Consider the following 22,604-nt stretch of genomic DNA (forward strand, 5'->3'; position numbering starts at 1 on the left):
ACTAATTTAAATTCTAAACTTTGTAGGTCCGGGTGTCATAAAGTGGAGCTCCGTCTACCTGCAGGGTCAAAAAAAGGATTAACAACCATATACCTATCCTATCCACAGAGGATTATACATTACATATATTTATTACATTGTCGAGTATCTGACCACTTCCATCTATACACATAGCAAGATTTAGGACGAATTCCCACTCGAAACTTCTCTTCTAAATCGATATCATCGACAATGACAAAGGAATTTGACATTGTTGTCTTCCCAGGAGATTATGGAGGTCCTGAGGTTATGGCAGAGGGTCTCAAGGTACTGAATTCTCTTTCCGATGCGGATGACAAAATACTGTTGATGAAGCATCACTCACTGATATTTGCTAGGTATTAAGCGAGATTGAACGCCAGTATCACTTAGATGTGTCCTTCAACCTCAAATATCATTTGATTGGCGGAGTAAGTCTACCAATGTGGGAGCCATTTGTCTCGCCATAGCGCTTTGCTTCCCACTCGACTCCAGTCGACGCTAACGCAAGATAGGCTTCATTTGATACTCATGGCACTCCAATCACAACAGACGCTCTTGACGATGCAAAAGCGGCCTCGGCTGTTCTCCTGGGTGCTGTGGGTGGTCCAGTAAGTTCTTCTTCGCAACCAACCAGCACCTACAAATTCATATATATTCATATATGAGTGAGATGTATGTTGCTGTCGACATGTGTTGACTTGTCGTCGAAACATAGAAGTGGGATGGAACACTAGTCCCAGTTGAATCTGGGCTCGGTAGACTTCGAAAGTTTTTGGATGCCTTCGGAAACATCCGCCCAGTGAATTTCATTGCGCCCTCCCTAGTACATTGTTCTTCGTTCAAAGAGCACATCGTCAGTGGTGCAGATATCACCATTGTGCGTGAGCTCACCGGCGGTATCTATTTCGGTGAACGCCAAGAGCATGATGGCTCATTCAATTCAGCATCCGATCTCGATCACTATGATCGTGACTCGATTGTACGAGCGGCACGTCTAGCGGGAAAGCTGGCGATGTCGAAAGAGCCGCCCTTGCCAGTGATAAGCTTAGACAAAGCGAACCTGCTCGCAGCCTGTGGCAGGTTGTGGCGAGGCGTGGTGAAGGAAGTGTTCGAAACTGAATTTCCGACAGTCAAACTGAGCCATATGTTGATTGATACTGCTGCAATGAATATGGCGCGTCGTCCAACAAGTTTGAATGGCATAATATTGACCAGCAATATGTTTGGAGACATCATTAGCGATGAGGCGAGTGCTATTCCAGGGAGTATGGGTCTTCTTCCAAGTGCTAGTCTATGCGCGATTCCGACTATGCTTGATGGCAGCAAGGTCCATGGCATCTACGAGCCCATCCATGGTAAGTACATGTAGTACCTGTCACACAGTTGATATGTGGACACGATGCTTATCGTGATCTAGGGTCGGCACCTGACATAGCAGGTCATGGAATAATAAATCCGACAGGTATGATACTGTCTACGGCTATGATGTTACGGTACTCGTTGGCGATGCCGGAAGCGGCTGATTCTATCGAAGCCGCGGTTAGCAAGGTAATCGAAGAGGGCTGCCGAACTTCTGATATAGGTGGGAATGCCTCCACGGCAGACTTTGGAGATGCTGTGGTTGCTGCTCTGAAGAGTTACACTTATAAGTAACATTGTTTTCAAGCAAAGTCCTACTGGCAAGTCTGATTATATAGCGACTTGTTAAGGCTAGGGATCGAATTTTATATTTTATATAGTTATATAGTAACGTCAAACCTATATTGTTATTATATAGAAATGACTTTATATAATTATATATAATTCAGTATAGTTCTTATGTAGCTATATATAAAAAGAATAAAGGTTAGAGTAAAATTGGAGTAAAACTATATAACTATATACTTTTAATACTTTGTGATTTTTAGCTATCTAAAGTAATACTTCTTTTTAATTATTAAGATATCTTTATAATTTAATTCATACGTTTTATATTCTTAAGAATAATAATTTCCTATTTGTAAATGGTCGAATAGCCTGTCGAATAATTGGGTAGTGTATACTAAGTGGGTTGTAAAGTAGCTTGCGCAGGTCAAAATTAGATGGATTCTAATGCCCGGAATAGAGTTACATTTGACCGGTGGCGTATACTACGAGCTTGGCTTGTATGCCCAGCGTTTCAATTTATCGCGATATGTTTAAAGATTGAAACCTGGCTATGAGTAAGACAGTGTCTCGCGAACGTGCGCAGCTGGGGACCCGGCTAATGGCCTAGGCTGAGTGAGCCGCACGGTAGCATTCCGAAATTAATATTATAGTTGTAGCATCACGACATTGACAGGGTCCTGTGATTGGAATGGATTAAGAACCTGTCCTTCCTCTCGATCTTAAATTCTTTTATTTACCCAACATGATCCCTTAATACAATATCACAACTTCCACCATAATTATCTATGATGGCTTCAGACCTTCAGAATGGGCAGCTCACGACTATGGGACTTTTAAGACCGAAGACGAATATAGATCGCCGATCATGCAAAAGAGTTGTCCCTATGAAAGTTATCTGTCTAGGTCTCTGTCGAACTGGCACTTCCTGTTCGTACCAAACACTGACTTCACTCCGATTCCCTCGCTGAACACTTACAGCATTACGCGCTGCTCTCTTTGAGCTGGGCCTTAACGATGTCTACCATATGTTTAGTGTGACCACAGAGAACCCCCTCGACGCGGAGCTGTGGAAAGAGGCCTACGATGCAAAATACAAGGGGATTGGTAAACCCTACGGAAAGGAGGAATTTGACGCACTCTTGGGCCATTGCATGGTATGAGCCACCTGATTCTAACTACTATTTATAATGCACAATTTACAATGCACAAAATTTCTTCATTACTAAGACAATGCACATAGGCAACTACAGATTTCCCCGGCATCTCCTTCGCCCCAGAACTCCTAGCCGCTTACCCCGACGCAAAAGTGATTCTCACAGTACGGGATAACGGTGATGTCTGGTACGACTCCGTCTTCAACACAATCTGGACAGTCTCCAACTTCCTTCGCGCCCCCCCAAAAACTCTAACCCAGCGACTCGTCCAAGCCATTCTTCCCAAGCCTCATTTCAATGTATTCGAGCACACTCCTCTTGGAAACTTTCCCGTCGAAGGCCGCCAATGGTACGATGACTGGAATGAAGATATAAGAACTCGAGCCAAAGGGAGAGAGTTCTTAGAGTTCAATGTCAAGCAGGGATGGGGTCCACTCTGCGAATTTTTAGGGGTGGAGCAGCCGAAGGCGAAATTTCCGAGGGTCAATGATTCAGCTTCATTTAAGGAAACTCACAACAATGACCTGCTGCGTGTAGGAGCTAAGGTTGTCGCAGCTCTTAGTGTGCTAGGTTTGGCTGTTTGGTTGGCCAAGAAATAGATGTACCAGGCGATTTAGTTAGGATTTGAACTCATCGCTACTGTGGGCGCAGAATAATACAGATATGTCTATTAGCCCGAAGGCTACAGAATAATAACATTCAGATATTATTTAAAGAGTTTTAAGTAGCTTGAGAAGGAATATACAACGAGATCTAAGCTACATAAGAATAAGATGAAGCAGTTGCTAGTAGTTTTACAGCTTCATAGTACTGGTATGTACACTTATGTCTTACCTTCGCGATCTAATTGTACGCTCCTCTAGACTCGCCTACATTACAGGCTATATAGTTTGTGGTGAGGCAAGTGTTCTGACATTTTATGCGGGCTTTAAAGCTGTGTAATGGCTTGAGTTTTTAATATCCGCAGACAGGATTAGAGGTATACCAATTTTTTCTAATAAGTAAAGGGTTCCGATATAATTTATTGTCGGGTCACTTAAAGCGAAAAGGGGTTGGTATAATTTGTAAAAAGGGGAAATGAATACCATAGAATGTGAATGGAATCAGCCACATCTCACCTATCTCAATATATTTAGAAAATAATTAGGGCCAAGGATGAAATAATCCTGAGTTCAAGCTGATGGATGATGGAGCCACACTCAGTAAAGTTATATATAAAACCTCGGGATTTAACTTAATATGATTCCATCGTACGATGAGCTTCGCCCGAAACACAAACGGTAGACCTATAGATTCATGCGTAGCCCTTCCGTCTTTTCACCCTGACCTTCAATTTGGCATCAGGCGTCGCGGTCCCCACCATGACTTTGTTTTCGACTTTCGTGGATAACTTCTCCACATCGTAATTTTGCACCAAGTACGCCAGCATTAGCTTCATCTGTTGTGCGGCAAAGAAGCGACCAGGACATGCGTGACGGCCATGGCCGAAGGGCAGAAACTTGTCTGTTGTGGTGACGATGGATACCTTGGGCTCGGAAAGTTTTGTTTCTCTTTGCCCATCCTTCTCACGAGACTTGGCAAAGCGGAAGGCTTGAAATTCGTGAGGTGAAGGGTTGAGTGTAGCATCTCGGTGGATTGCATGCGCCGGCACACAGACTCGAATGCCAGGAGGTACGGTCAATGGACTGCTGCTATTTATGCCATTGACACTGAATTGAGTTCCATGGGGATCGACAACCATACGGGTCAATGCTATGTATCCAAGGTCCGAGTATCTCATCGACTCGCGGATTGTTGAGTCAACGCATACAAGGTCATCGAGTCCACTCTTGGTCCACTGGCCATCATTTGCTTCAAGCACAGAATCACATTCTTGGCGAAGACCAGCTACAAATTCGTCGGAGTTGGGCGAGCGGTAAAGGTCGAGAATAGTATGGGCCATGGACATGTGGGTGGTCTCGACGGCGACAAAGTTCAGCTTGAGTAATCGTTGGGTGATCATGTGAGCATCAAGCTCTTTAGGGTCATTACGCTCAAAGCATTCGTCGATAATCCATTGAAGTACATCGACCTGAATCCCGTGTCAGTCTACGTTTCCTGTTGACCAATACGGAACACACGACTTACTGGTGGCTCCCACAGATATCCAGCATCGGCTCGCTTCGCAGCCGTATGCTGCAGCCTATCTATTATCACTGGGAGGCAGACTCTCATGCAAATATCGTGGTGTTTGCGGTTCGAGTAGGTGATAAGTGGTGCGAGTAGCGGTTGTAGCGGCCGTGGAAGCATGCGCACAATAATTGCACTACTGCCGACCCCTTCGGAGTACAGTTTGGAGTGTTTCAAGAAGTCCTCATCCCGACAGATCTCCTGGCCTGCAAAGATCCGGTTCAAGGCTTGAGTGATGATTTTCCCACAGGTCGCCGAGACTCCTACCTCCGTATAAGACATGTCAGTACCCCAGTGTTGTCTGAAGCTATGATCAAGCTCATCGTAAAAGGCATCTATCAAAAGAGGAAGCTTTCGATTCACTTGACGATGGAGAATATCATATTGTATGGGCACATCGACAACGTGACGGCCGAGGGAACCTGTTGTATACTTATGTAGGAGTTGCTCCTCGTGGATAATTTTCATGTCGACCTCTGAATCCGACTTCGCGAGAAGCTCAGGAATGCTAGAAGGAGGTAACACGAGCCATGGTTCCTCGGCGATCATTGGCAAAACAAACGCTTTCTTCTGCTTTGAAAACTTTTGACTTGTTAGCTGGGATACTACTAACAGCTCCATGTGTCTCAAATTCTTACACCCTCATAGCCGTCGCTTAACATCTGGCGTATGCCGCCGATGGAGCGGAATTTTGCTCTTATCTTGGGAAGCCATTCCTTACGAACACCTGTCCATGCTTGAGCATTCCAGAATCGGCCATGGACTGTGAAGTGTGCAAGAACAAGCTGAGCGATGAGACTTATGAATAAAAGATTGAGTGCGCCGCTGAATAAAGTCTGTTCACCGATGACACGCTCTATGTGAGAAATCGTGTCTGAAAGCATTTTGAAATGTATATGAACCAGTAAGCGCCAAAATTGAGTCGCTGATTCAAATAGTGCTGAGTATAATAGACTGCAAAGTCGTCGATAGTCAGATAGGCCGCTAGAGTCCTATGGCGTTTGGCGGCGACGGGACGGAGCACTTCTGAGGTCAGATTTATGCAGGTGAGAACGTAAAATGATCTGCCAGGCGGATACTAAACTTGGTGACTTGAAGTTTGCGGCAACTGCTGTTAGAGCGTTCGACATATGATATCTATGGCGTATTTTTGGTAGGGTTTGGTTGTTCTTTTTTCATTCTTTCATTCATTCTCGAAGGTTGCGCTATAGTCGGTGGTTGGCGTAGGCTACAGGGCCTGGAGGCCCGGAGGCCTGGGGGGAAGAACTGGGGAGGGGATGTGGCTAACCGCGCCGCTGAGTTAGATGGCTGCAGTTCCCCAGGCCCTGGATACAGTGTACCAAGGCCTATAGCGAGGCCCTGTAGTAGTGCCTATCCCCTCGTCTAGCTATATAGAACGAATAGGTTGATCTTAAATCTGTATTTTTGACATAGCTCTTAACTAAACATCTAATACTACTACTAATTCCTAGTAAAATATATATTTAGACTGGTCAAAACGTACAAATCATACGTTTTGAGTCAATTGTTAAATACAATCTATCCGGGCCTTGGTAGGGGGTGCGGAAGTGGCTTGGTGTGAAACGGATGAATGGCCGCCTTATCGATGCCGTACTTACATAATCCCGACAAAGCCACAAGATAGACTATCTTATAGGTGAGCTGCTGACCTAACCTGCCCCCCTTAACGTGTCTCCAAGGTCGCCCAGAAAAACGGTCTTCTAGATCTACGGCACCTTTTGGATGCTCACTACAAGTACCGGTCTTGCTATATCTCGGCTCTGTAAACAGCCGTTTCCTGAACTCATTGCAAAACCACCTCGAGATTCTTCTCAACTCTCTCACATTGTCTCGCTCAATTTTTATCTTTGCAGTCTGCTGCAAAGAATGGTTTCAGTACTCGCTTCCACAAATCTCCAGTACGGCGCAATTGGGTTTGTCCTATTTGTTCTTTTCGCCTATGTGCTTAACAAATTGACAACCTGGGAATACTCAATCCCAAATGAAGTGCAATGGATTGATCGTCGCAAACAGCCTTTATCCTATCTTCGCGCAAAAATTCGGTCCCTAGGGAGAAACAAAGAAAATGTACTTGAAGCGTATTTTAAGGTATGCTCAAACTACAGACCTGCCTCAAAGTTATTGTACTTACTTGCCTACAGTTCAATAAACTTGGTAAAGCTGCAGCATTGGCGGTTCCTTTCGGACGTCCCTTGTTGCTTCTGCCACCCAAATTCATCCGCTGGATTGTCGACCAACCTGAATCCACCATCAGTTTGGATCCGATACACGACGAATTTCATGTCTTTGTCGGAGGCGATCTTACCGGTGATCACACCGTGCAGGAGCTATTACGACGAGAGCTAACTCTCAACCTGGAAATCTTAACCCCTGTGATCAACGAAGAAATTGTTTGCGCTTTAGATGATGTACTGGGAACCTCGCCTGAATGGAAAACCACTTCTCTTGCGGATGATTTGAAGACAATCATTGCGCGGACGTCCAACAGAGTATTTGTGGGCAAAGAGTTATGTAAGTCGATCCTATACTGCACCCAAGCCTGTTCTTATTGCAATATCTGACAAGCCTTACCCCAGGTCGAAATGAAGACTACATACGCACTGCCAAGGGGTTATCAATGGTGATTATGCCAGAAACTGTGATTCAGGATCTCATACCGAAAGTTTTGAAAGGACCGCTTTCAAGGGTAACCAAAGCGTTCAACGACATCTATGGGATGAAAAGATTCTCATCACACCTGCGTCGAGTAATAAGGCAGCGATATATTGATGTGCAGAACGTGTTCGAGGGTGCTGGCGAAAAAACAGAACTGCCTGATGACTTGCTAACATGGATGGTGCAAAAGTCGATTCGTCGAGGAGAATCTTCAGCAAACATCGACAAATTATTAGTTGCACGTGTTGCGATGCTTAATCTGGCCGCCATCGAAACTTCTACTGCTGCAATGACTAGGAGCATCTTGGACCTAGTCACCATGGGCGGTGAGGGAGGTTTCCTAAAAGCTGTCCAGGAAGAGGTATCGGCCATGTTGGAAGGATGCAACTATCAACCCAGCAAGAGCGATGTCCTAAAACTGACTCTCACTGAAAACGCCATTAAGGAGTCTCTCCGCCTCCAAGTCGCCTTTCCAGGTCTCATGCGCCAAGTGGTCTTCCCAAAAGGTGTTACACTAGAAAACGGCATGCATGTGCCTTGCGGTACTCGACTGGGCGTATCGGCAGCTGGCATTCATGTTGACAACTCAATCTATGAAGACGCCACGACTTACAATCCGGGCAGATTCATGGTCATAGAACTGGATCCTCGAGGTAAACCCAATCCAATGTGGAAAGGGAATGAGAAATACCTAGCTTTTGGCCTCGGCAGGCGCTCGTGTCCCGGCAGATGGTATGTGACCGATCAGCTGAAACTCACCCTTGCCCATCTCTTCTCCAAGTATGAGATCAAATTTGAGAAGGCTGCGGAGAAGACAAGCGCGCTCAGAAAGATCCTACCTGGTGCCCCTCAAGATCATGTCATGATCAGACGTAGGTCAAAGGCAGCTTTGTGATGCTATCGAAATATGGTAAAAGCTAGGTAGCATCTGCTTCGGAGTATCAAATTACAAAGTACCAATCTACTATTTATGTTAGAAAAGTCACTACGAATCAAACGCGAGGTGACCTTATCAGTTGCTAAATACTACCATAACTCATATCGTCGCATCCAAATATTGCCTCACCCATTACTCTAAAAGCTTACCGTGATCATATGCATGCATGTTGTCCTCAAGTCGAAGCATTTTATATACGTTTGGTTAAACCTCCTTGCATTTACAAAATTTGTAAATGTAAATCAGATCAAGGAATATAAATCTAATAAAAGTGTAGGCTTTTAAAGGCAGATTATTACGAGAACAGCCGCTACTCATAGCATCACTATGATAGGATCAAAGCCTATGCGTGGCTCTAGATCCACAAAAAGAATGGTCATGCTGCAGGCTGTTCAAACAGTTTGGTCAGGAGCCCATATAGTGCCCACTAACAAACAACACTTCTGATGCAGTTATAATAATTATCACTCCGTTACTGTAGGATGCGCTGGCAATAACAAGCATAGGTCGAACTAAGCCTGTCGCCAAAAGCATTACTCTGACGGTGCAACAGATACAGAGGTATACAGGTTTAAGTATAATTTCCTGTTAGCACGTGCGTCCCACTCGACCAAACCTATTATAGCCTTGGCCATAGAGCCTGTTTCTAGACTCAACTAAATTATATTGTTCCTTGGACCACGAGCAGAGGGGTTTTCTCGTTATTGAGCTCTCTACGCATTCACTCCACAAGACCGCCCAAATGAATCAAAATCCAATACTCATACAGAGACATCACCATCGCAAAACTTTTGCACAGAAGGCACCTCCAGTGCCCTTGTTTCTGATACATGATGGAGGTGGAACGGTTTTCTCTTACTTCCATCTACGGCCCCTCGGGCGTACTGTCTACGGAATCTCCAACCCTAATTTCGGAACTGAGTTGACTTGGGAAAATGGCATCGCAAGCATGGCGGAACACTACGCCAAGTTGATCAAAACGACTTATCCTTCAGGCGATATACTCCTAGGTGGTAGGTTAAAGTCATGTCCGGGCTTTGCATAATTTGACCTTATTTCTAGGCTGGTCTCTCGGCGGCCTTATTGCTATACAGATTGCACAGCTTCTATCCAGTGATCCTGAGCTAGACGTGACTGGTATCGTCATGATTGATAGCACATTTCCTGTAGAAGGAGAGCCCACCAAGGTGCGCAGAATTGCCTTCTTGGAAGAAACGTCTACAAGGCCAGACATGGCAGAGAAGACACGAAAGTGTATGAACGAGGCTCGACTACAAAGCAGGCAATGGAAGCCTCCGGTCTGGCGGAGTTCCGCAACTCAGTTGCTGGATGGTCAAACCCAGACGACAAAAGTGCAGATCAATGATACTACATCACCTCTATGCCCTCCCGCAATCCTAATTCGGGCCACCGACCTCCAGAGCAGTCCGGATTCGAGTAGGGCATCTGACAGTGAGGCATCCGAGGACGGTGGAACTCGAGCGTTAGGGTTTGACAAATATGAGAACTTCAACCTTCGACATGCGGTAGATACTTCTGGTGACCACTTCAGTATCTTCAACAACGAGAATGTAAGTATGAATCTTATCACGTTGGTATAGCCACGAGATCTAATACCATCCCAGATCGATGGGCTGAGCCAAAAGCTCAAAAAGGCATGCGACACGCTGGCAATGAAGTCCCAGAATATTTATATAAAGAAAGGTTTAGCAATAATTTCTACACGAGTACTGGAGACGCCTGGCTTAGGCAACGTGTAGATGATCACAACATAGATAAATTCAAGATAGTATGAAATATGATATGAAATGTAGATAGTATTGAACACATTTATTTCTTTGACCTTTCAACACAAACAAGAGAAGCCGAGACTTATTATTCTGAGAGGTACTCCGGGCATGAGAGGCTAATAATATAGGCTAGAGTACAGATGGCAGTGACTGATGATTTTATAACAGATCAAATTCATGGGAGCTTCCAAAGAACAGCAGAGCCTATTCCATTCGTTCGTAGTCACGCAATGAAATCAGTGACTCTTCTCCGTCTGGTCTATAGCCCAATGGTCGTGCAAAGGCATCAAACTTTCTACAGTGATAATCCTTATAAAGCCATACTTTTCCATCATCAGAAGTGATTTCAGCCTCCTCGTTTGCGCGTACAAAGTACGCAACTGTATACTTCGTTGCCTGAGGTGCGACATCACTAGGCACGACCCTATGAAGCGAGGGCAGGATTTTGCCTCGAGAAAGGAATTTTAGTGAATCTCCCAGCTGTACAAACAAGCATTGATCGTTGGGATCAACCCATATCCATTTCTTAGTGTTGTTGTCGAGAGTCTGTAGTCCTCTCTCGGTTGCCGACAGGATGGTCAAGCTTCCAACATCCGTATGAGCAATATGCCCAAAATTCCCAGACTCCTTGGGTTGAGGTGGATACTTGATGAACCCCATATTCGTGACTGAAGGTAAAGAAGGGTCATGTGCGTTTAACAGTTCATTACCAAGTCCGAGGCCCTCTGTAAGTCGCTTCAATATCATCTGAGCTGCTCGTTCGTAGTCTATGAGGCAGTTGGTGAGTGTGTCAACATTTGACATAACCAAAGGGGGACAATTGAGTTCCTCTCTGAACTTCGGAAGTAGAAGTTCCTTTTGAGGTAACTACACGTTCAATGTGAGCAATCACAAATAATATGCATGGCGTTGAACTTACCATGAAGAGTTCGAATCCATCCGGTCTTCCTTGCTTGGCTCCTTCCTCAATCCCGAGAGGCTTGAACCTGGTTTGAACGTTAGCATAAACTTGAGTTTGTTTGATTTTTTAATTCGTCTTACCCTGTGGTTCGGAAGCGCCCTGTCCGGTGAAAATGGTAAGCTGCCTTCACACTCTCGGGGCTGTCGAGAATGTCCTTTGCAAATGATTCAAGAAACTTCACATTTTTTTGCAGTACTTTTGCGTCCCTACAATCGAGCTCCAAGTTGAAGAATCCCTGAGTAGCTGCCGCTTCTGCCAGAGCTTGCACATCTTTGGCGTTGCCATTGAGAATTCCAGCGAAAGATATGCTATTCATATTGAAGACTTTCCTGATCATTCAATGAGCAATGGCGTTGTCAGCTCACGAGCTCTTTGAGAATCTTCGATAGAATGTGAGGCAAGAAGGGGACAAGCTGACTTTATGCTCCCGTTGGGACTAATTCCTAAGGCTCTCAAGCATCTTGTCACGTATTACTTGGGTACTATAATCCTCGTACGTTTTCGAAGTCTATAAAATGGGCCCTTTATTAAGATCTAATGCATACGAAGGGCAAGCTAGTTTCTCAAGCGACTACCGGTGGGTGGGTGTCTGAATTCGCGAGTCACCGATATTATCAAAATCAAGGTAAGTATCACCCCACTTCAATTATTAATTGAACTACAAAACCTACCACGCTACATTATTGATTGGAGCTCCATTTGTCTCTACTAATAGTCGAAAATAGTTTGGGATGTCTAAAATCGGACCGTGTGCCCTTGTATTGTGATCTTACTCCATTCTTCGTCTAAGAACTCTTTTAACTCGTCAAGGGAATTCCATCCTCGACAATGGATTTTTTGCTTTAGAATATTCCAGTATGCCCCAACTAGGTTTAGGTCCGGGGATTGGGCTACGTAGTAATTTCGTTGTACTGCTTTGATTGCTGTGCAAAGTCGAATTTCGGCTTGAGAAGAGCCGCCATCTGGCTAGAAAAATAACAATGGGTATTTATTCGGAACATCCAAGGCAAGTTGAGATATGGTTTAGTTTCAAAGATAATGAATGGCACTAAGATAGATAGGCAAATGGAGGTTAGCATCGTATTTTTGGTTCATCCAGCTAGCCATTGTCTTAACCTCCTTTCATGGGGTGTAAAATCCTCCCATTATGCTATCTTTTGTGCAAACTATTCATCTATTTGATATCTCATCTTCTGTAACTTCCACGGCTGTTTTGATCATGATTGGTATATCCTAACCTTTTCATCGCGATAAAATTCAAGTCTTCAGCCTCTGCATCACAATCAACCCACGCTACCATATCAAACACAACGCCCTTTAATAGCGGCCGAACTTGGATGTACTCTGCATCATATCGATGGCCTTGCTCCGTGAAATCTAAGGTGCTTTCATGAGCAAATATGTATCTCCAGTCTCCCTGATCTCCTTGTCACCGTCCCTTATCTCAAACTTCCTCTTCAATCCCTCAATTGTGAGCAAACCGAGCGCCTCGATAGTTCCCGCATTTAATATCTCCAAGGTGCTAAACTCGAGCCCTCCAAAACTTCGCTTCATCCAGTTTCTGATCTCAATTGTTACGAGAGAGTCGACACCCAGTGCCGCGAGAGACTGCGATACATCGAGCTCGTCGATTGAGTGTAGCATGAATGTGTAAATGCGAACACCGATCTCATTCGTTACAAGATCAAGAGAAGCTGGACTGTTGAGAATAAAGGAATCCGCCTCGACCGCAGACATGAAGCCCTTCAGTTGGTCTGTTGCATTGGAAGTATTGGCTGACGCCGCACTTCCAGTGTTGAGATACGCACCCATACGTGCATCTCTCTTCCACGACACACGGTTGCTGGGATCAGATAGTGGTTTATTAGACCGGACACCTATCGAAAGTTGACTCTTACCAGGGAGACTCGATTCTACTGCAGATTTGACAACTGCCCAGTGGAGAGAGTCAAGAAAATCCTGCTCCTGAAGAAAGTAAGTTCCAGCTGCACGGAGTGATTCTTGGATGGCTGCGTTCTGGCTAACATAGCCAATGTCGCCCATGACACCAATGTCGACAACAGACGCAGGAAGACCGATACTATGACGGTACTGCACGAACGCATCGAGAAACGTGTTCGCAGCTGCATAGTTAGCTTGGCCAGCATTCCCAAAGGAGCCACTGAGGGAGCTAGTCGCTATAAAGAAGTCAAGATCCTTCGGAAGCGCGTGGTGCAAGTTCCAGGTTCCTTCAACTTTGGGGAGTACAGAAGCTTCCCAATCAGAGATACTCATGTCTAGGAATGGCTTATCTCTCAAAATCATCGACATCTGTAAAACACCCTTGATTGGTTTCGATGCACCCTGGACTGCATTTTGAACATCCTGAAATGTTGCTACGCTTCCTGCAATAGCCTGCACAGTACAGTCTTGACTTTCAAGCTCTCGAAAGAAGGATTGATCCTGATCGGATTTTCCGGCTGATCGTGATAGAAAGATTAAATGTCGTGCTCCTTTCTCTATCATCCAAGTTGAGATAGCACGACCTAGACCACCTAATCCACCCACAAGTAGATAACTGACATCTGGATTCAGTTTCAGCTCAGGAACAACGAGGGCGAGCGGTAGCTCTGTGTTTCGTTCTGGGATTGTCACTACAATCTTGCCGATGTGAGATCCCTTCTGCATGTACCCTAGAATGATGTCAGAATTTTGTAAGAGTAATGAGTTTGAGTTTACGAACGAAAACTATCTTCGACTTTCGCTCCTTCGAATATCTTCATGGGTGCAATAGCTTTAATCTGCCCATTTGCATAAAAGTCCATGATCTGGGCAAGTAATCTACAGATTGTTAGTATATTGTTTCGGAGATTGGACGTGGCAAAACCCACAGCTGACATCTGGAATCGTTGAATTTAGCAAGATCAACTCCAAAGAAGCACCGGTTGCCCTCGAATAGGTCCATATTTAGCTGTGCCTTGCCAATGAAATCGCGCTTCCCAATCTCTACCATGCTTCCATACTCAGCTACACACTCCCATGAGGCATGTAGAAGCTCGCCGGAAGTACTATTGAGTACTAGGTCAACGCCCCGGCCATTGGTGGCAGCCTTAATAGCTGGTAGGAATGAAGTGTCGCGGGAATTAAAGATGTGATCGCGAGAAATACCGAATGTGTCCATCAGGTACTGGGCCTTTTCTTCATTGCCGACGGTTACATATATCTGTCTGCGTTAGTAATCCTTCTACATGGCAATAGTGCGATGCTTCATGTGAGTGACAATTCATACCTCTGCACGAACTATGGTCTGGCAAATCTGGATCGCTGCTAGACCTATTCCACCACAAGCTGAGTGTATCAGGATACTCTGACCCCTTTGTAACCTTCCAAGATTTAAAAGAGAATGGATAACGGTAGCATAGACGCAGGGCATAGTAGCTGCTTCTTCCCAGGAGAGCGTCGGCGGTATCTTTGCGCATCGCTGTGCCGAAATTGCCGTTCGTGTGGAAAAGCAATTCTGATCGATGTACAAGACGCGATCTCCAACTTGGAAATCTGTCACCTCAGATCCAACCTCCACCACTCTTCCCGAGCCCTCGAGGCCAAGTGAATCCCCATCCACGATACCCATCGATACAAGAACATCCTAGTGCAAAACGTTAGAATTCATGACTTTTACAAGAGGTCTATGAAACTCAACGTACCTTGAAGTTCAGACCTGCACATCTAGGCTCCACGATAATCTGATCATGGCCAACCCTGGGTTGAAGATAGGGTACCCATCTCAAAGTTTGCAACAGTCCAAACCTTCCAATCTCCAACTTTACCGCCTGGGATTGTGAAGCTGAAACGGCAAGTTCTTGCTCTACTGACACAGGATGATATCTCCCAATATTGACAACTTTCTTCGATAGGATGAACTCATAATCAGGGTTGTTATCTGATATGGAAGAGCTGTCTTTGAGTTTCTCCAAAATATTTGCAATGGCGGTATATGTGACCTCGTCGACTGCGTCTATTTCAAGGGTGGCAATAGATATTGACAATTCCGAACGAAGAGTTCTTGCTAAACCGAGGACCATACCAAAACGGGGATCAGAAGACTCAATCTGAGCTGATCTGGTTACCCATAGTAGGTGATTTGTTCCAAGTCTTTTGACAATATTTTGAAATGCTACCAAGTCTGGAACTGAAATCTTCTCAAACATAGAAGTCTCAAGTTCGAGAAGAGATATAATATCTTGCCCAGCAGGGGGGTCCTGATCAATTGTGCAAAGGTCGACCGAATAACCCTTATTAGCCAATGAAGTTTTGATTCCCTCAATGTCTGAATTTTGCTCGTAAAGTAGAGTAACTCGCTGAGCAACACGGCCCACCTTGCTGGGACGGGAAATTATGTTGGCATTAAACTGGTACGGCTGCTCGGCATCATAGATTGTAGCATCAACGCCGGATAATCCAACTTTTCGGAGTTCTACATCCCATCGCTCAGGAGAGATATATGGTTCATTGGATCGACCATCTGCCTCTCCAAGCCACCAGCCTGGCAAGACACCCATAATTCTATCAAAAAAATATTAGCGTAATTCCCTAAATCCTTGTAAAACTTACAAGTTGGCAAATTGAGCCTGTGGTGAAAGTTCTTGTAAGAACAGACGACCATCTTCAGCAAGCAATTTCCGGACGTGGCTCAGCGTGGTATTCAGGCTTGGTGTTGCGTGCAAGACATTCGCCGCAATAATCAAATCATACGATCCGTCCTGAAAACCTTGTTGTCTAGGATCTTTAGATATATCCAGTACCTTGTATTCCAGTCCCGGATAGTCTTTAAACCGCTCTTGGGCTTCAACAAAGAAGCCAGAAGATATATCTGTGTATGTGTAGGTTGAATACATCCTTTGGGTTGTCGAAGTCAGCCCTCTAAGGACAACAGCTGAGGTTCCTCCTGTTCCAGAGCCAATTTCTAGGACCCGTAGATTTGGTTTTGAGTGCCCAGCCGCTGTAAAGAAATTGATGCAATCGGTTCTATATTCTAGGCTATCATAGAAATTCGTGAGTCCATTTTCGGGAAGCAAAATTTCTATACCGTCAACCCTTCCCTCCATGATATCCGAGCAGTTCTGAAGAACTCGAGAAATTAGCTCCCCACTTGCCGCTACTTCCGAAGTCGATATAGCTTTTAACAGCTCAGAGATAAGCTTTTGCTGGTCTTCAACACTAAGGGCTAATAGAGTTTGTGCATCGTCGACTAAATCATATCTGTTCTCGGATGCTTTTTGAATTTGTGCATTAATCCAAGACCGGAACTTCTCCAAGTACTCAGACTTCGTGACAAGCCCTGAGATACGACGACCTATTTCAATAATGGAAAGTATAGTGAGTCTTTCGAGGGATTTCGTGGCCGCCACGGACTGCTGTTGTGGTCGGATCAGGCTGTCTATCTGAACAAAGTCGAGATCTGGTCTCCAGTCAAGTCTTGCTCCTGCGATCGTGTCAGGACTTTCATCTGATGAGTTTTCCTCGATAGGTGAAAATTGCCCTCCAACTAACGATAGAATAACTTCGTCACCGGAAACGGCCATCACGTCCCCAGATATGGCGCCAGTAGAGTTTTGAGCACCATCAGCTTCAGCCTTGACCCCACTTGTACTTTTGCCACCGCATATGTAGAGCTGATCAATGCTTGTAGGGACACATAGCTTATTGATATTTCGTAGAGTGCCCTCGCATGTCGAAATAATGAAGAGTTGTAGGCAATGGTCTATAGTCGTTGGATGAATAGCATAATGTGATTCTGACGGCTCCGGTGTAGACAACGTTGCCGAAGCAGTCATCTTCTTTGGCAGTGCGGAAAGTCGCTCTAACCCCTGAAAAGCTGGGCCATAATTGAGGCCGATTTTCTTCATTGCTGGGTAAGGCAATGGAACTAAGCGTGGATGGTCCTCAATCCGGTGAGGTAGTTTGACTTTAGGGTTGTCAGTTCCAGCTCGAACCTGGCCACTGCAATGCTTCATCCAAATACTCCCATTGAATGATGAGATAGAAAACTCCCACCAGACGGAGTTCAAAGTGTTGGTCAGTCTTACCGGACGGAAGCTTGTTATCATCTCAACAGACTTCGATTCCAACAGAACTAAGGCTGTCTGTATAAGAACGTTTCGGAAAGTGAAGTCTTCCATGGTTGATATTTGTCTCATCGCTTCACACGCCATAGAGAGATACCCAGCACACGGAAAGACTATATCGTTGATGACCTGATGGTCCCGAAGCCAAGGAACGTTGTCGAGACGTAGTAAATTTCTCCACTCCGGTTGAAGGTCATTCCCTTCCACCGTACGAGATCCGAGGATTTCATGCTGGGGATGTTTCCGAAGTCTCCATTCTCTGCTCACTCTGCTCTCATTCCAATACTCCTGATCGTGGCACCATTGATATAGTGGCAGATTGGTCAAGACGGTCCCAGAGGGTGCAACTTCCCTAAAGTTGATGGGTATATTTTGAAGGTACAACTCGCCAACCATCTTGAGCACGCTTTCGCCACAGTCCTTCCCCCGTTCCAGGGCCGTAACGTACGTATCATTCTTTCTTGAGTTCGCCTTCAGAATCTGTCTAATAGGCCCGGCTAGGGCTGAGTGGGGACCAATCTCTAAGAACAAGTAGTCTTGAGCCTGACTATCGAGTATGAGCTTGATAGCCGAATTGAAGAGAACTGGGCTCTCCAAGTTTGCCCTCCAGTATGCAGAATCGAATGCTCCAGATTTTGTAAGGACTTTTCCAACGACGCTAGAGAAAAATGGTACATCTGGGGCCGTGCTCTTCAAGTGGGGTTGAAGCAAAGCTTCGTATTCTTCTCCTAACTCCCTCATGTGATCTATAGTTTCTAGAATAAGCACAAAACACAAATAGGGTATAGGCATTTGCCTCAATAGCAAACTTACGTGAATGATATGCCATTTCAACCTTCAGAGGCCGTAAGAAGATATCTGGGAGAGCAGTCTTGATATTTTGGCAAGTAGCGTTCAGTGCATCTTCATCGCCAGAAAGTGTCACACTGCTCGGACTATTCTCACAGGCAATTACAACACCCGTGGTCAGATAGGGGAGAACATCTTCTCGTCCCAGACCTACTGCCGCCATTCCACCACGTCGGGAAAAGCCTTTCGTAACATGGCCTCGGTAATAGGCAATAATAATTGCTTCACTTGCCGTAATTGCGTTTGCAGCATATGCAGCGCCAATTTCACCACTAGAGTGGCCAACTACAGCCGCTGATTTAACACCAAATCGGTTTAGAAGGTTGACAAGAGCTACCTGGACTGCAGTAACCAGTGGCTGGGCATATTCTGCTTTGCTGAGGTAACTTAGCGAATCATGCTTCATTAACTCTTCCTTGATGTTCCATGATGGCGGATGGTTCAGTTTCGAAAGAGTATTGTTCATGGAGTCAATGTCTTCGCTAAAAGATTCAAAGTCCGCTATAAGTTCTTTTCCCATCTCAGCCCACTGGGCTCCCTGGCCAGTAAATACCATTACCACTGCTGGTGTCTTCTTTGGCTTATTAAGAGGCGAAAATTCCAGGGTTGATAATCCATCTGTGACACAAAATGCACGATTTGATAAGTGCTCTCTGCGGTTGCATAAGTTGTACTCGATATCTTTCAGCTTCTCAGGGTTTGTCTCAACATATTGCTGGTGCTTTACTACGTTTGCTCTCAAAGAGTCTGTATTGGTTGCGGAAAGCACTAACAGAGCCGGTCTAGTTTTGGAGTGGCCGTTAATTGAGTGCCCATTGATTGAGTGTCCATTGGTTGAGTGTCCGTTGGTTGAGTGTCCATTGGTTGAGTGTCCATTGGTTGAGTGTCCNTTGGTTGAGTGTCCATTGGTTGAGTGTCCATTGGTTGAGTGTCCGTTGGTTGAGTGTCCATTGCGATGGCCGTTTGTGATGTGTGTTTTCGTATTACTAATACCCATGGACGCAGGGCTATCGAGGATGACATGTGCATTTGCTCCCCCGATACCGAAGGAATTGACACTAGCTCTCACGGCTTGACGCTTTGGCCACGGTGTTGGTTCAATGGGCACCTTCATATTTGCCATCTCAAAGGGAATTTTTGGATTAGGAGTCGAAAAGTTGATATTTGGCGGGATGATGCTGTTCTCAAGAGCTATCACAGTCTTCAGAATCGAGGTCACTCCGGAGGCGCCTTCGCTATGGCCAAGGTTTGGCTTGACACTCCCGATATAAACACCCTTCTCACCACCAAAGACTCTAGCGATAGCAGTGGCTTCTAGCGGGTCACCGATGTTTGTGCCTGTTCCATGTGCCTCCACAAATGCTGTCTGGGTAGGGTCAAGACACGCTTCTTTGTAGGCTCTTCGCATCATAGACTCATGACTTTCCGAACTTGGCAAAGTCATACCGGGTGTCTTTCCATCACAATTGCTTGCCGTAGCTCGAATTATGCTCCGAATATTATCACCATCCCGGATGGCGTCGCTTAGTCGTTTGATATAAATCGCATTTATAGCTTCTCCTCTAGCATAACCATCGGCCGATATATCAAAGGATTTGCAATTACCATCGGGAGCAAGGACACCTTGCTCTGTCATGGCGATTGACATGGTTGGCGATATAATCAGGTTTGTTCCTGCAATTATAGCACTCGTGCAATCACCAGCGTGGATGGCTCTGGCAGCTTCGTGCAGTCCAATCATAGATGACGAGCATCCACTTTTGATCGTGAATGAAGGGCCTTTCAGATCGTATTCATAGCTTATTCTATTGGAAATAGCAAAATCTTGCCCCCCAGCTATACGATACATCCCCTACCAATATCAGCTTCTGAAAGATTTCAATTGCTTATGGAATATACATACCGCATCTTGACTATCCTTTGCATGAATATCCACCCAGTCCTGTAGATCTAGTCAGAATTGTAGTGTAATCTATAATGGTAATATATACTTCTCCCCAAACTCCCACGTAGCATCCTATATTCCCCCCTCTCCAGTTTGATTGCCCTGCATTTTGCATGCACTCGTACACGACTTCTAACAGCATCCGTTGCTGAGGATCCAAAATTTCCACCTCTTTTCTACTCATAGAGAAAAAGGTGGTGTCCAGGTGTTGTAGATCATCGGTTGCCGCTAAGAAGTGGCCATGTTGCATTTTTACCGATCCAACTCTCCCCGATGGACTGTAAAAAGCTGAAATATTAAATCTATCACTGGGAACTTTGCATCGCGTTGATCTTTTTTCGACCAACAAACTCCACAAGTCTTCAGCTGTGTGGATTCCACCTGGCAGTCTCATCCCCATGCCGACAATAGCGAGAGGCTCGTACGCCATGTTTGGTGGGTCAACGCTACCATTGATATCACCCATCTTTCGGGATTGCTATGTGGAGTGTTGGGACAAGATTGATCACAGAGAATGAGAAGAATGTGGGGAAAAACATTAGCAGGGCGTGATTGTTATATGATACCGAAATCCGCTTTGGACTGAACAGCTTGGACGTACTCGTAGTCTATGGATGCTTTGTTACGCACACCAATCACAGTGAAGGGCGCAAAAGATATGTAGATAGCTAGTTCCTTGCCAGTCAGATTGGAAACAACTTGGCAACAGGCGTGAGATCCTGCAGTGATACTGTAACATGGCACGGTAACCCTTGTGCATAAATCGATCGGGATCCTTGAACCATGGCACTCATACAATGCTGACTGTATCTCGAGGGACAGTCATAATCAAGATTGGGAATCTCCAATGATTTAACTCATATTTGAAACTAGGATTCAATAAAGGTTGATCTCTTAAATAGCATAACCCTATTAGCATTTCCCCACTTGAATTCCATGGTAGGGGCATATATACGTTGCCATGAGCATTCTCTAAGCATTGTTAGTATAGGATCCTGTTACAGAGCTGAAGGCTATCATTTGACTAAATTTCCTTTGGAGCGAACTGCAGCTCTATATTGCGGTAAACGATAAGTCAAGGTATTTTAACTGGATAATAGTATATAGCAAGGAATACATAGATAAGACACAAAACAAGTAATAATAGTAATTTAAGTTAAACTATTCAAGTTACAATAGAAATATAAAGTAATTATATATATTTATTTATTTTATTTTTAAAGTAGAAAGATCTTAAATATATGAAGGTATAATTTAGTTAAGCTTATAACTAACTTAGAGTTGTAGGCTAATGTTTAGCTAGTTCAACATTTTATAACTTGAATAGCTTATTATATCTACTATATATACTCTCTTACTACTACCCGAGGTAGGTCTAGCCTGAGGCTCATAGTAATATTTATAACCTTAACCACCTCCGAGTCCAGAGCGCTCTTAACGTCCTGTAGATAGTTATATAGAGCAAGCTTACGCCGAGCCTAACCTAGCAAACGCTCCTCCTTATTCTCATAATGCATCCGTCAAAGGCATATTCACGTGACTCGGGTGACTAAGTGCCAACTCCGACAAGTGTAGGCTAAAGTTCGAAAAACGCAGCTGACTAAGTTCTAACAATGCTCGCAATACCACGACAATCGTCCTCGGTCACTACAACCAAAGGTAAGCAACCGATTGCACCAGTACCGAGATGAGAAAGGTGACTTAGTGAAGGGCAGAGGGCAGCTGCTTATTTATATTATCAACGTGGGATCTATAGTTGATATCCGACTATGACGCGACGACGTTGCATGCCTGCCCGAATGCGGCGCGAATCCATTTCTTCCTGCTCTCCATGTCTAATGTCAAGGGAGCTTCCTCAAAAAATTTCCGAGAAAACGCGTCTTCTGGATGATGGAATTCGGAAAGATGCTCTTCATACTGCGGCTTATAACATCAAGCACCAATCCAGGATGGCAATGAAGCTACATAAAAGTGTCTATTTAGACTCGGTATGAAAGTAGACGGCCCACAGTGCCAGGCACCGGTTGGCCCTATCGGACAATATTGAGCTGACCTACACTTTTCAGATCTTGGTCATACTATAATCATAGTGGCTGTGGCGTAGGTATACTGTATCCGGCAAGCAGGCCCGAAGTCTTCATACATAATAACATGTTGCCCTGGCACTAGGGTAGGTATGCAAAGCTAGGGATACTATTTTGCAGCATTTAGGAAATTTTGGTAACAGAAATTCACCTTACTTGTACTTCAATCGCAAAAACTTGCCAACGCCCAGAGACAGAGGTAAAGAGACACTGACTTCCGAGACCTTCAGATTCTGCTAAATGATTAGGGATTTTTCTTGTACAACT

The 22,604-nt window shown here is 44.9% G+C and overlaps 6 protein-coding genes across 6 annotated transcripts; 4 read left to right on the forward strand and 2 right to left on the reverse strand.

Annotated features, from left to right (window-relative positions):
• Nucleotides 1–231: 231 nt before the first annotated feature.
• BP5553_08805 (3-isopropylmalate dehydrogenase) lies at nt 232–1,674 on the forward strand (the record flags this gene model as incomplete). Its single annotated transcript, XM_032017428.1, has 5 exons — nt 232–306; nt 378–449; nt 534–629; nt 737–1,376; nt 1,439–1,674. The coding sequence occupies 5 exons, from the start codon at nt 232–234 to the stop codon at nt 1,672–1,674; spliced, it is 1,119 nt and encodes a 372-aa protein (XP_031866071.1).
• A 782-nt stretch (nt 1,675–2,456) lies between these two features.
• BP5553_08806 (uncharacterized protein) lies at nt 2,457–3,421 on the forward strand (the record flags this gene model as incomplete). Its single annotated transcript, XM_032017429.1, has 3 exons — nt 2,457–2,595; nt 2,647–2,822; nt 2,909–3,421. The coding sequence occupies 3 exons, from the start codon at nt 2,457–2,459 to the stop codon at nt 3,419–3,421; spliced, it is 828 nt and encodes a 275-aa protein (XP_031866072.1).
• Nucleotides 3,422–4,116: 695 nt separating this feature from the next.
• Nucleotides 4,117–5,875, reverse strand: BP5553_08807 (Cytochrome P450; the record flags this gene model as incomplete). Its single annotated transcript, XM_032017430.1, has 3 exons — nt 4,117–4,893; nt 4,950–5,573; nt 5,630–5,875. 3 exons carry the CDS (start codon nt 5,873–5,875, stop codon nt 4,117–4,119), a joined length of 1,647 nt encoding a protein of 548 aa, XP_031866073.1.
• Nucleotides 5,876–6,878: 1,003 nt separating this feature from the next.
• Nucleotides 6,879–8,562, forward strand: BP5553_08808 (Cytochrome P450; the record flags this gene model as incomplete). The annotated part of the gene is made up of 3 exons (XM_032017431.1): nt 6,879–7,100; nt 7,154–7,523; nt 7,589–8,562. 3 exons carry the CDS (start codon nt 6,879–6,881, stop codon nt 8,560–8,562), a joined length of 1,566 nt encoding a protein of 521 aa, XP_031866074.1.
• Nucleotides 8,563–9,346: 784 nt separating this feature from the next.
• BP5553_08809 (uncharacterized protein) lies at nt 9,347–10,364 on the forward strand (the record flags this gene model as incomplete). The annotated part of the gene is made up of 3 exons (XM_032017432.1): nt 9,347–9,617; nt 9,667–10,175; nt 10,230–10,364. The coding sequence occupies 3 exons, from the start codon at nt 9,347–9,349 to the stop codon at nt 10,362–10,364; spliced, it is 915 nt and encodes a 304-aa protein (XP_031866075.1).
• A 234-nt stretch (nt 10,365–10,598) lies between these two features.
• On the reverse strand, nt 10,599–11,671 carry BP5553_08810 (putative 2OG-Fe(II) oxygenase family oxidoreductase; the record flags this gene model as incomplete). The annotated part of the gene is made up of 3 exons (XM_032017433.1): nt 10,599–11,261; nt 11,314–11,380; nt 11,436–11,671. The coding sequence occupies 3 exons, from the start codon at nt 11,669–11,671 to the stop codon at nt 10,599–10,601; spliced, it is 966 nt and encodes a 321-aa protein (XP_031866076.1).
• Nucleotides 11,672–22,604: the final 10,933 nt, after the last annotated feature.

The sequence above is a fragment of the Venustampulla echinocandica genome, assembly GCF_003357145.1.
Source record: "Venustampulla echinocandica strain BP 5553 chromosome Unknown scaffold_9, whole genome shotgun sequence".
In the NCBI taxonomy this organism is placed as follows: Eukaryota; Fungi; Ascomycota; class Leotiomycetes; order Helotiales; family Pleuroascaceae; genus Venustampulla; species Venustampulla echinocandica.